Below are 14,148 nucleotides of genomic sequence, written 5' to 3' on the forward strand. Positions count from 1 at the left end.
CAACAAAAGTCTCAATATATAGTATTTGTACCAGTTTAAAATTTCCTCTTTTGTTTGCAAATTACACACTTCTTCCAGTTTAGGTGAAATGCTGTATAAGTTTTTAATATCACAGTACAGTATGATTCCTTCATAACTGGTATGACATTCCTCGTGTAAATTGGTTTTCTGTCTGCAATTAAATGTCCTTTTGCTAAATAACCATGTATTAAAATGAACGGTTGACAATTATCAGTTACGAAGACACTGTTATGTATTTCATCTCCCTATGTATGTTTTTATTTATAAAAAAACTGAGTCATTTTGTAAATTAATTTCGTATTGGCAAGACACACTGGTTTTGCCAGGTTTTAATGGTAATGCTAATGATTTAATTTGAATGTTTTTAATATACTTGTACTAGTACAACTATGGTGCTCCATCCACTTATTTCCATTTACAATAGGGTATTTGACTCCCTCCCCCTTTCTTTTTTTTTTTTAGCAAGGAACCATCAGCAACATGAATTATGATGCAACCCCATGTCATGTCAGACAAAATGGAACAGAAATCTCCTGCTGTAAAACAAATGAAATTGTTTTGGATTTAAAGGAAGAAGTTAAAAAACATACTAACTTTTAGAAATTATTCCCCTTCTACATTAATAGCATATATAAGTCTATAAAGAAACTGCTATGTAGTTTTAGCAACTGAAGTTACAGGGCAATGAACCAGTCTATAACAATAAAATGAATATTATACATATGAAAACTGTCATTCCTTAAATTAATGGCATTTTCTGTATACCATAAAAATTGATTTTCCACAGACAACAACTTGGAAAGACTATTTACATTCATGATAATGATGAATTATATACATTGAAATTAAGTGAATTATTGCACATTTCAAAACACTGATTCTCTATCAATAAATTAAACTTTGGAACATCAGAGGTTTTGTCCAAATGGTTATTTCTCAATACAATAGAACAAAATGTTCTTACTTAATCAAATGTGTATATGTACAATATTTCTTATCATCACTGTGGAAATCCTTTCACCTAAAATATTTAGAATACATTATGTACAGTCCAATTCTTATCACTGCATGGAATGGTCCAACTGATTATGTAAAATAAATGCCAGATATTAATAAATGTGTGCATACATATATTGATGATCCTGGCACGAATACAATTCAAAATTAAGTCCATGTTTGAAGGTATATGGTGACATAACAGTCTAAATATATCAGCACTGTTCAAAAACTAAAAGAATATTGCATACAGAGATAGATACTTTCTGCAAAAAAATGGAAGAGTAAATTGTTGTATAGGAAACTAATGCAAAAGATGTACAAGGCTGTGCTTCAGCTTCCAAAATAGTATTGTTCAATCTGATAGACAGACCAAAAAACTCAACACTAAACTACAAAAATGTGAGAATATACATTATACATTACATAGAACATTACTTAGTCTTACAAATATTTACATAATTGTAATGTGTATGTAAACAATGGAGTTTATGAAGATGAATAAGATATTATATTAACAACTAACAGATCATGACACAAATATAAAATTCAGCTAGAATACATCAGGTTGCTGCTCAGTTTAATGCATTCTTGCTTTACTGACGTAGTCCATGAGTGTTTAAAATTGCACCAGGAACACATATGTTTTCTTTATTTATCTCTTTAAAAACTTACTTACTGAAAGTTGTCATGGCTATTGTTCTAAGAAGAAAAATCATATAGTGTCAGTTCTGAGGTATATCACACAGCATTCTTGTATACAATTCCTTATTATATTTTTGGGACTGAAACTTAGTTTTACTGTAACAATGCTAAAAGATAATTGTAAAACAGCAATCAACTTGTATCACTCTTAGGGGAGTTTATAGGTAACATATTAGAGCTCATTTCCAACAATACAATTCTCTTTTATTGCCACATACCAACCACAAATTGTATGTCAACTCTGAGTATTAAATGCTCCATGTACATCACTCAGCACAATCTCTATAGAAAACAAAATTGTACTCGAAGAAAGTAAGTTCAGGGACTTCAGCTGATCGTGTGCACAGCTTCTGAAAATAAAAATATTTCATTACATTACTCAAAATCTTATTGTATAGATGATGTTATTTAAATATACTCAAGAGTAGTGTCATGTAATTTTTGTTAAATTAACAACAATAAATAATAATAAAATTAAGGAAAATTCTTATTGTGACAGTCACACTAACATGATAAGAATTGCACTTATTATTATACATTGCATTTTCCTAAATTAGCAGCAATGAAATCTAAATGTACCCATTGCAGTAGTTGGAGAAAAATTAATACTGGTACCAGATGATACATGTGACATAGTCAGAAAAAAGTGAAAGTCTGCAAAATAAAAGATGAATAAGAATAATTGAAAAAAATAGTGACAATGAGAAAAATAATAAATACATAAAAATAATGAAAGAGAAGGGAAGAGAAATGATGAGACTGGGAAGAAATCTGCAAACTGCTTAGGTACTCCAAGCAGGAAATTACTTATGTTTTCAATATTTCTTGGGTATTCATTTGGGTGGCATCACTTAGAAAGTGTGATATTTCAGCAAACTGACTGCTTGCCATCTTTAGGCTTTGCTGATGACTGATTAAATTCTGCTGAATGCCTTGTTAATGTCCTCTTCTGTCCTTTCCCACATCCTTCAGCCAGCTGTCTCTGGGTGCTGACGTTGCATTTTCTCCAGTTGTTATGATGGGAGCAGGTTTCCATGTAGATAGCTGCTGCACTTTGATAATGCTCAAGGCTAGATCCCAGGCCTTGCTTAACTGAAAATTGCTGTCTTTATTCATCAGTCTGTCACGTAGTCAGTTTTCTGCTGCCTCTTCTAGAGTACAACTCCAGAAGGTGTTGGACTGTTGCAGCAACTTGGTGTCATCACAATTCATGCCAAGCCCACGAGAGAAACAGTCCTCTAACACAGTGGACTCTGTCGGCTGTTTGTCATCAGTGCATCTTTCCTGTACCATCCAGATAATCCAGTTTTCATACATTTTCCCATACTGGTAAGGGATGTGGCAGACTCCCAACTTCCAGAGTCCTATGTCATATCTGATTGATCCCAATAAGACTTTTGTCTCATGGACTTAAGGTAATCTGGAAAGTTGAGGTGACACAGCTGCTCCTCTACAAAGTTTCTTCACAGTCTTCTTACCTGGGAATCTGTGCTGGAGAAGCTTGATGGTCATCCTCTTCACTCAATTGGCAGGATAATCATCAATTCACCTGTAGGTGTTGTCATCTAATAAATCATAAAGTTTTTGTAGTATGAGGGTTGGGACTTTAATAGTGGCAACTACTTATTTACAGCTCATACAAAATAGATATGTGTTTAAAAGTTTGACTGACCTTCAAAGTAGTCACCAGCATTGTGTATAACTTGTTGCCAACAAAGTGGAAATTGTAGGATACTCTTAGCAGTGCCAGTTGTGTTGACAGTTTGAGCAGCGCAGTATATTGCCTGACGAATTTGTAGCAGTTCTGAATGCCATGAAGTGTTTTCTTCAGTTTAGAAATTGAACTGAACTCATGAGGGCTTAAGTCAGGGGAGTACAGTAGGTGGTATAGCACTTAGCAGCCCCATCAGACAAACAAATCAGTAACAGCTCGCACTGTACATGCTTGAGCATTGTCCTGAAAAATAATGGTCAGGTCCTGCAGAAAGTCTTCTGTCTCTAAGCTGGTCATAGGTTGTATTCCAAAAAATGAACAGCAAGTTCGGTGTTAACAAATATCTCTTCTTCAGAAACATTTTCCTTCCCATAGCAGGTCTACATTTTATATCCTCTCTACTTTGACTATCTTCAGTTATTCTGCTCTCCAAATAGCAAAACTCATTTACTGCTTTAAGTGTCTCATTTCCTAATCTAATTCCCTCAGGATCACCTGATTTAATTCGACTACATTCCATTATCTTCATGTAGCTTTTGTTGGTGTTCATCTTATATCCTTCTTTCAAGACACAGTTCATGGCATTCAGCTGCTCTTCCAGGTCCTTTGCTGTCTCTGACAGAACTACAATGTCATCGGCAAACCTCTGAGTTTTTATTTCTTCTCCATAGATTTTAATTCCTACCCCAAATTTTTCTTTGGTTTCCTCTACTGCTTGCTCAATATACAGATTGAATAACATTGGGAATAGGCTACAATCCTGTCTCACTCCATTCTCAATCACTGCTTCCCTTTCATGACCCTCGACTCGTATAACTGCCATCTTGTTTCAGTACAAATTGTAAATAGCCTCCTGCTCCATGTATTATACACCAGCTACCTTCAGAATTTGAAAAAGAGTATTCGAGTATTCTAGTCAAAATTATGAAAATCTTTTACTAAGTCTACAAATGCTAGGAATGGATGTTTGCCTTTCCTTAACCTATCATCTAAGATAAGTCGTAGGGTCAGTATTGCCTCACATGTTCCAACATTTCTATGGAATACAAACTGGCTTCTACCAGTTTTTCCATTCATTTGCAAAGAATTCATGTTAGTATTTTGCAACCATGATTTATTAAACTGATAGTGCGGTAATTTTCACACCTGTCAACACCTGCTTTCTTTGGGATTCTTTGGGATTGGTATTGTTATATTCTTCTTTAAGTCTGAGAGAATTTTGCCTGTCTCGTACATCTTACTGTTATAACCAGGAAAAACACAATAACCTCTTCAGTCTGGTTTATTAAATCACAAATCACTTTTTAACAATTATGTTAGCCAAGTGTCTATCCAGGCTCACACTCAGAAGTAATGCATAATTAAAGTTTGGTTATACCAATGTCCAAATGTGCATGGTGGGGTGCACGTCCCGTAATTATTCCCAAGTCCAGTGAAGTTCAGCCTCTCCAAGTGAAGTCGCAAGATTTCCGCCCATTAGCCAGGTAACCTCGAGTGGTGCGGCACGTCATCCACAAGCAGCTGGAACACGGCATACTGCACTTCCTGATGAGAACTGTTGTTTGCGGCGGTGGCCGGGTTTATATAAGGCTTGCTAGTTAATGGTGCCGTCGGCTGGGGTCACTGTTTTCCAGGGAAAACCAATCGCAATGTTTCCTGGCGTAGCCAATTGCTGTGTGCTGACAAATGCGCGCGCGCGTAGGCGGCCAGCAATGGTAACTGCGAGCCGCCCGGAGAAGTGCGGCCTGCGATGTATTTCTTGCTACGTAAGGGAGTGTACGTGTGAAGACGGCCAGCGATGGATTTGGAGGCCGCGTACTGGAGCACGTTGTTCAGTGTTTGTTAGAAGTGGTGTATACCACACTTGCTCACCAGATGAAAGAGTTTTGTCATGGCTGGCTGTCCCAAGGCTGTTAGTAGTTCTATTGGAATGTTGTTTACTCCCGGGGCCTTTTCTTGAGTTAGGTTGAAATTCTTCACATAGTATAATATCTCCCGTTTCATTTTCATCTATGTCCTCTTCTATTTCCATAATATTGCCCTCAAGTACATTGCCCTTGTATAGACCCTCTGTATTCTCCTTCCACCTTTCTGCTTTCCTTTCTTTGCTTAAGACTGTTTTCCATCTGAGCTCTTGATATTCTCTTTAATTTTTCTTTAGGCAGTATCTATCTTGCCCCTAGAGATATATGCTTCAACATCTACTTTTTATTCAATGGAAGTTTCTTTGAACAAGCAGATGGAATAGCATTAGGCTGCTTGCTATCACCACTGCTGGTCAGAATGTCTACGGAGGCGGAGGGATTTGAAGAATTAATCCTTGAGTCAACAGCACTTTTTTTAATATGTAGATGGTACATTTGTAATCTGCTCACACTGATGATGTTATCTACAAGACTTCCTGCGACACATGGATTTGCTATGCCAGAACATCAAATTCATGATAGAGATAGAAGAAAACAAACTACCATTTCTGGATGTGCTTCTCATGCAAAGACCAGATGGTACACTATGGCACAGCGTCTACCATAAACAGATACTTGCACATTTGTACTAGCATGCCTCCAGATTTCATGTGCCTTCACAATGAGGTATCCTAAGCACACTAATGCACAGAGCAGATGAAATCTCGGACTGTGACAGTCTACCAACCAAACTGCAGCATTTATAGGCCATGGACAATTCCACCAACCACCAGACACAATATACCTTAAGAGCAAAGAAACTAAGACTATAGCCTGCTGGGGATGAAGAGAAGCCTGTTACATTGACAATCCTCCCATTTGTTGGGAACATAACAGTAAAAATTGGAAGAATAGTCCAGAAACATAACATCATTTATGTGTTCTGCTTACCACCTAAGACCTAGATCAATCAAGGATGATGTAGGACTCCAGAAACTGAGAATCTACCACATCCCTTTCCAGTGTGAGAAAATTTATGTAGGCCTGACTATCTAGACGGTATAGGACAGAGGCGCTGAGTACAAACCCCACACAGACAATGAATGACCAACAAAGACGACTGTGGCAGAGCACTGCATCTCCCATGGATGTACCACGAATTACAACAACACCAAGTTGTTGTAACAATCCAACACCTTTTGGAACTATATTCTAAAAGAATCAGTAGAGATCTGACTTCATGATAGACTAATAAATAAAGACAGCGGCTTTCAATTAAGCAAGGCCTCGGACCCAGCCTTGAGCATGATCAAAGCTCAGCAGCAAGCTGCATGCAAATCCACTCCCATCATACAACAGAGTAAGACAAAGGTGTAGCCAGGAGCTGATGTAGACTCAGATCACATTTTAGTAGTAATGAAGTTCAAGAGACTAGTCAGGATGAATCAGAGAAATGGAATACGGAAGTGGTAAGGAATGAAGAGATACACCTGAAGTACTCTAAGGCTATAGATGTTGCGATAAGGAATAGTTCAAAAGGCAGTTCCATTGAAGAAAAATGGACATCTCTAAAAACAGCCGTCACTCTTCCGTTTAACCAAAACATCCAGGAATGGAAGGCAACGATCTTTCTCTAGTTCCATAGTACAGCACTCACCAGGTCTACATCATATGCACACATGACCATCACTTGCGTGCAGGAAGAATCTGGTTTTATTGCTGAAGACCACAGCACACCACTCCATCTTCAGAGTTATCCTTTGATTGTATCAGTTGAATGATGCATTTCGAAGCTGTGGTGTTAGTGGAAAACGGGCAAAAGGGGTGCATGCCTGTAGTTCCATTACTAATAATCATTTAACAACAGTTCATGTTGCTGACAAGTCTGGGCTCACAAGCCCTCTTATCTGTGCTGTGGTAGCTGTAGGATCTGTCATTGTAATGGCAGCATTACAACACAACAATCCTGGTGGGTGTCTGTGCTGAGTGGACATCCAGACCATTGTCTATGGGTGTGAGAATATTCACTTGTTCACTGATACTAGCATTATAGCACAGCTGATGCAGCACATCCAACTTCTGTGACACTTCTCTGAAAGCACCATGTTGCCACTTAGAAGGCTTCAGTCTGACCCCTTTCAAACTCACTCTGTTGGCTGTAGGAAGCACGAGTGCATCTCCATGGCATGGTTGCCTGTTTGCTTCCCATGTTTAAACCTTCTGGCTGTGAGTATTCCCTATTAAAGGGTAGACATTGATGGCACTCTGGTAGCTATGCCAATGCATAGCTGATAGCATGTCTGTTGGCAGATTACATTGAAACCATTATCAGTACATTCCCCTGGTGCCATATGCTGTCACTAGATCAAAATCAATGTTGTCTTTCGAGGTGCGCTAATTTTTTTTCTGCCAGCATAGTTCATAGCCCTCACCACCTTAGTCCTACATAACTACAAGACTCAACTGCCTCTGCTTTTATCTTTTTTCTAAGAAACTCATTTCTGCTGTAGTTTGGGTCCACTCAGAAGGCCTCACCTTTATCACAAACCCAAATTTAACTATTGTTGCACATGAAAGGACATATTTTCCTTTACTCATTCCTTTGTATGGAAGTATCTTTTCTATCCACACACTATTGACCACAGTCAGACATTGAGACTTGTCTAATCCAGTTACAACAGGTGACATAGTAAGGTGGATTCTTCTCATCCATTATGTTTTTTCTACTCCCTCCAATAATCAAATTTTTTGCTAGTTTTTATCTTATTTTCAATAATTTATCTATTGGCATGTGACTCATATACAAAAATTTCAAGATTTTAATTAGACCTAATTTCACTTGACTTTACTGTTCGGGTTATCACTTTTGTTGGTCTGTTTACATTGCTGTAATTAGTTTTCATAGGGGCACTCACAATTTGAAGCTATAACTAACTGACATTAGTACTACAGTCCACACCATGAAAACTTATGAGCCAATTTGCAAAATCCAAGGTAATGACCTACACCTTTTGTAAGCTAACTTTTCTGACTTACAATAATGTATTTTAAATTACCTGAAACTAGTTATATTCTGATATAATTAAATTTGAAGTTCTGAGACACTACCAATGTTCATCAGAGATTTTGCCCCAACCACTTCTGATTCTAATTTTTGACTACATACTTTTGTTACCATAATTTTTCTGTACAATGTAACATATAGCACATATTAATTAACTCACTAATTATAACTTCATGTAGTTTATCTTAATTTGCAATATGTCACTTATACAGTAAATAAGGAGATTCTCATTGTGTAAGAACAATAGTGTCCATGAATTTTTCTAAATTTCTACATTTTCTATACACCGAAATTGCATTAGTTCTGATAGTTCATTCGAAATAGCAGAAATCCAACCTAGTCAATTTTAAAAACCCAATGTAATTTATGAAATAATAGTCTTTTCTTATGCCCATCTATAAATAGTTGGATGTCATTCACAAGCAGCACTCTATGGTTCAAAGCCCCACAAATATGACCTATTTCAGGTGCACTTTCAGTGTTAGCTCATGCCACAATCATGTACATTTTGTACACAAAAATAACTGTACTGGCAACTGTGAGACTCATTAATATTAATGTCTGAAGTATTACAGTAACTCAAGGTAATGAACAGTTTTAACTGAACTGTATTGTGATTAGCAAGAGGTGTGGCAGGACACCACCGTCATGACGATTGGTTGTTAGACATGGGTAAGTTCATTATGGACTGAATTAATTGAAGTACCACAATGGTTAATTACTACAGGATAGTACTAACTGTAAATTATGACCTTTTTGTGTAAATGTGTATTGTGTTTTCTGTCACAATAAAACAATTAACATCACCATTGGTCTGTTATTAGGTAATGCAGGTGCTGAGCTAGTTCAGTGCACTAATACATTTTTGTTGTTGAAGAATTGATCACTGTCAGTGTTATTAATAGCTGAATTTAGTGAAGAATAAATGCATGTGCCAGTACAATCTAAATTATGGGCCATGTCAAAGAAGAGTGATGCTGCCAAGGAAAAGACTGTAACAATCAGGTCAGTATTGCTATACACCTTTTCACAACCATATGCCTTCCATCCTCCTATCATCAACACAAGATAATTTTACAGAAATTCATCATTTCCAACTTGGCTTAACATTACTTCCCCAAATCCCTTCCCATTGAGTTCAAGATCCACATATCCAACTCCACTGCTTTGCCTCCTATCATGGTTGGTTACTAGATCCTCACAGAAAGACCTTCTAAAATCTCACACAATTATCTACAGTCTCTGTAACTACACATCAGATAAATAACTCCCTACACTTTGTTTCTTTTTCCATTACTAGTTTCTTGTTACTGTTCATGTTACACTTCTCTACATCTGAATCCCTGAAGTCCATGGTCTTTCTACTGTAGAACTCTATCTGTTTTGAAGGGCAAATCTGTAAACAAATCCACAGAGCTGCCAAGTGGATACCAACAAACCCATCACCACTGCTAACTTGTCACCAACCAGTATTTCTTTTAATACCCAGGCTTTGATAAATTGTATCAAATCCTTCAACAGGGCTTTGTCTCTAGGATGAGGGATAATCTACCAAAAATCCTAACCTCATTCTTTGACAAGTGTTCTGTAAACTGCCCAATTTATGCAATATTACAATTCACCTATATGCTACTTCTTCTACCAGTCCTGCACCCCACAGGCCATCCTCTTTTGGAGGACACAAGTCCAAAACTTGTCCCATATACCCACCCACCACATTGTACAGCTGTACCCAGTGCAAAGGCAAGGCTATGTGTGAAAGCAGCCAGGTATTAATATAGCAACTATGCTGACATTACTGTACTGTATTCTGTGTGGGTATTACAACTAATCAGCTGCATTTGGACATGAACAGCCACTACTAAACTTATGCTACCGGCAAACTCAACACCTTAGTCTCTTAACTTGCTGCACATCACAAGAACAATAACTTTAATTTATGCTTGAACACTTCTGCAGTTTGGATGTTCTTTCCAAAGCCAGCAGGTAAAAACTACCTGTTCAGGACATCCCACTCTCTCACATCTCCTTTGTTTAACTTCCATGAGACCCCAACCTCAGCCACTCTGTTGCCATTACCCTTTTACCTCCTTTCATTTCCCACCCTATTTGTCATATATCCCCTTCCTGCCTTCGAAAATTTGGCTATTCCATCTTTAGCCCACATGTCTTCCCCTTCCTAGCTGATCCAGTCCTATATTTCCCCAAACCGTCTGCTTTGGCTGTCACTAGTAAACAATTAATGTCTCCATAAAAATTCATGTTTACTTGTCTCAGCTTGTAAGAAAGAATGTGGGCATCTACTGAAAAAGAGGGGATACTGTAACTTGGAAACCTGGACATCTTTTGGGTGGCCATCAAGTACCTTTAAGTTGTAGTCCCCAATTTCTGTTTGTTGTTTCCACTCTGGAATTTCTATTAATGTAATATAGTTGAAGTTGTAATTTTTGTAAGTAATACAATAACACCTCATTTTTCCTAAGTGGCATGAAAGTGGACAAGTCACTTTTGTCTCTGAAATGTTTTAGTTCACTGATTGTTGGAATGAATGTAATTGTCTCGTCTCAGTGATTTTCGACAAATTCTCAGTTCTCACCCTTAAATAACACTCACAAAATGTTAAAGACTATTATTAGTTGGTTTTGTTAAATTGAAAAATAGCTGGAGATAACTGAGCACAGAATAATGACAGTAGCAAATGTCCTTTTTTATCTTTGAAGTTATTTTACATAAATCACAGATATAATGATTAAAGTTGCACTCTCAACACTTTTGAAGTGCAAACTGATGTTTGGCATTAAATTTACAGTATCAAGGAAGTCAATGAGATTGTACACAACAGTGCACTCTAATGCTCAAGACACACCAGTTAAATGTTGATCAGTTTATGAACACTGGGAGATAATATACTATAATTATTGGGTACAAGTGAACTTAAGTTGACTAAAAAGAAAGATACTGATGTCAGTAAGCTGGGATAATATTTTGTAATATGTGTCAACAGACCTATACTCAACCTATCAAAGCCTACTTCAGAAACAATTCTTATGTTTACATTTCTTACTGTATATAATGTTTGCTCATTACTACTACTACTACTACTACTACTACTACTACTCATTCTCACTCTCTATTTTTAATTAATCAGAAACAACACTTAATATACAGGATGTTAGAGGTAAAAGTGCAGATACTTTTATTGTCGGCACAAGAAGTGTACTGATCAACACTACTTAAGTATTTACTTAATTTGCAGAATAATAAATGTAGTTATTATGGTTTTAGGTTCGTTAGCACCTCCAAGTACTAGTGGCCATAGCAATCCATTAATGTTTTTTTACCACTGGGCAGCAGGCCAGGTATTGAAGGTGGACGTATGGACACGAATGGTTAGTCCATACTGACAGGTGTAGTCCACTTAGTGGTGCAATTACGACTGTGCAGCAAACATGAGGTGGTAAGTTATGTGACGTGATTGCTGTAAGACTGTTAGACACAGAGAAAAAACAACTAACACACTGAGGTGGGTATATATTAAGGTACCAATGGTCATAATATCTGCAATTATACCGCAAGCACCCTGTCTACTGCAATAAAAATTACTTTCACTTAAAAGTTTACAGTGGTTTGTAGGGTGTAAATATTTTAAATCCAGGTGTGGATATTGATATGCAGATAAAATACATTAATATAACCATCACAAAAAGTTAAGATGTAAAAGTTGTTCTGGGTAGAAATACTTACAGTGAGAGGCCTTATAGTAGGAATTCGATAACGGTACATTGCTCGGACAAAAGACCGCACTGGGATGTGGAACACTTGCTCCTGCATTTGCATCTGCCCCTGTGCAGGAGCTTGAACATGGCTAGGACCCTGGGCTTGGACCTCACTCATCCGCTCTTCAGGTGCTCTGAGGTCGGAACCACCCAGTGCTCTGGGACACACTGACCTTGGCTCCCCCACAATGCACGCTTCCACTTGTTGGGTGTGCCTGTATAAATCCATTTGCAACATACTTTAGACCAAACAGAATACATTTAACTGTGTCATTAGAAGAGCCATTATCAATAAAGTTTCCTGCTTTTAGAACAAATCTATCCACTTTAATGTGATTTCTCCATTAAAAAATAAGCAAAACAGGATTACTGAACCAATAACAAATGGTGCAGCGGTTGTACAGCCAAATCATTCATTTAAGAACACAGAGGGTATGTGCACAATTCTCAAAATATGAAGTAATTCATCCATCAGTAGAAGTATAGCAGAAAATACTGATAAAGTGAGAGAAATGTTACAGAAAATGAATCAAAAGTAATATTTGATTAATAACCAATGGACAAAGAAATGGGAAGTGAATGAAGAAGAGCACAAAAAAGGAGGAGGACATGAAACAAAATTCATAATGAGACTATGCAAATGATGAAATGCACATAAATTATGGAAAGCCGGCCCACATCATTAAGGGTTTAAAAGAATTTCACAAAGGAAAATCTGGGTTGGTTTAGAAGAACTAGTGTTTGAAGAGGTAATCCATATGACATGAATGGTAAAACAAATATGTGTTCTCACAGATTATTGTCCCTGAAGTTACATACATTTTGCCAGTAACTGAAATACGGGCTTTGTCACACATCATGCTTTTTAACCACTTGTTACTCCTCACTTCATTGCACATCCACTGCCTTTCCCTTACATTTGATTTGTTAATTTTGTTTCTTTTACTAAACTAATTGTACGAGGTTTGTTCAAAATAAAACTGAACTTGTGTTATAACACCTCTATTGCTAAATGTATAACATTTTAAGCACTGCCCCCCTCAAAATAGTCCCCTATACGGGCAATACATTGTTCCCATCATTTCTTCCACTTTTGGAAAGCCTCCTGGAATGCATTTTGTGGGATGGCACGCAGGTCTCTTGTCCATTATCCTGAATCTCCTCCGTGGTTTTTGGAAAATATGTCCTGTCAACATGGTTTTAAGTTTGGGAAACATGAAAAATTCTGCTGGGGTTACGTACAGAGAATATATCTTTCATGATACATGGGCTTATAAATTATGTGGTTTCAATCTATGGATGGAAGTGTTCTTACTGGTCACACTAATAAATGTCGATAGTTGTGCAACTCCAAATGCAAACTTCTTTGGTGGAGATCAGCTGGGCCAAATAAACACTCTTATAAGCTGGAAGTATATCTCACTGCACTGATCTACTGCAGTTGCATTTTGTATAGGTACGATATCTAACTTCTGGAACTAAAATTCCCTTCAGCTGGGAGGAAAGAGTGATAGATTGAGCAAGATTAAAAAGAAAGGGCAGGTCACTCAGATCCACATGTTGTGAGGAAGAGGGTAAACAGATATGAAGGGGAAGGCATCAGAGACAATATGTCATGATCTACATCTACATCTAAACTCTGCACACCAGTGTGAAGTGTATAGCAGACAGTATGTCCCATTGCACTAGTTATCAAAGCTTTCTCTCATTCCTTTCAAGTGGGGATCACAGGAAGAATGAGTGCTTAAATGTCTCTGTGCATAATGTAATTAGTCTAACCCTGTCTCTGTGACCCCTATGAGAGCGATACATAGGAGATTGTAATATATTCCTAGATTCATTGCTTGAAATTGGTCCAGAAACATTCTAATTATGGTTTCATGGGATACTGTTCATCTATATTCAAGCTTTTGCCTGTTCAGTTCTTTCAACATCTTTGTAACACTCTCCAGTGGATTGAACAAATCT

At 37.3% G+C, this 14,148-nt stretch overlaps 1 protein-coding gene across 14 annotated transcripts in view; it reads right to left on the reverse strand.

Annotated features, from left to right (window-relative positions):
- Positions 1–465: 465 nt before the first annotated feature.
- LOC126284467 (myelin regulatory factor) overlaps positions 466–14,148 on the reverse strand; it is a 1,300,448-nt gene continuing 1,286,765 nt past the window's right edge. For all 14 annotated transcript variants that reach the window (XM_049983414.1, XM_049983413.1, XM_049983418.1 and 11 more), the window contains 2 exons: positions 12,149–12,395; positions 466–2,072 (listed from right to left, as the gene is read on the reverse strand). In XM_049983414.1, the coding sequence (XP_049839371.1) occupies positions 1,989–2,072; positions 12,149–12,395 (331 nt within the window). In that variant the 3' untranslated portion in view covers positions 466–1,988. The remainder of the gene's footprint in view (positions 2,073–12,148; positions 12,396–14,148) is intronic.

The sequence above is a fragment of the Schistocerca gregaria genome, chromosome 8, assembly GCF_023897955.1.
Source record: "Schistocerca gregaria isolate iqSchGreg1 chromosome 8, iqSchGreg1.2, whole genome shotgun sequence".
NCBI classification, from domain to species: domain Eukaryota; kingdom Metazoa; phylum Arthropoda; class Insecta; order Orthoptera; family Acrididae; genus Schistocerca; species Schistocerca gregaria.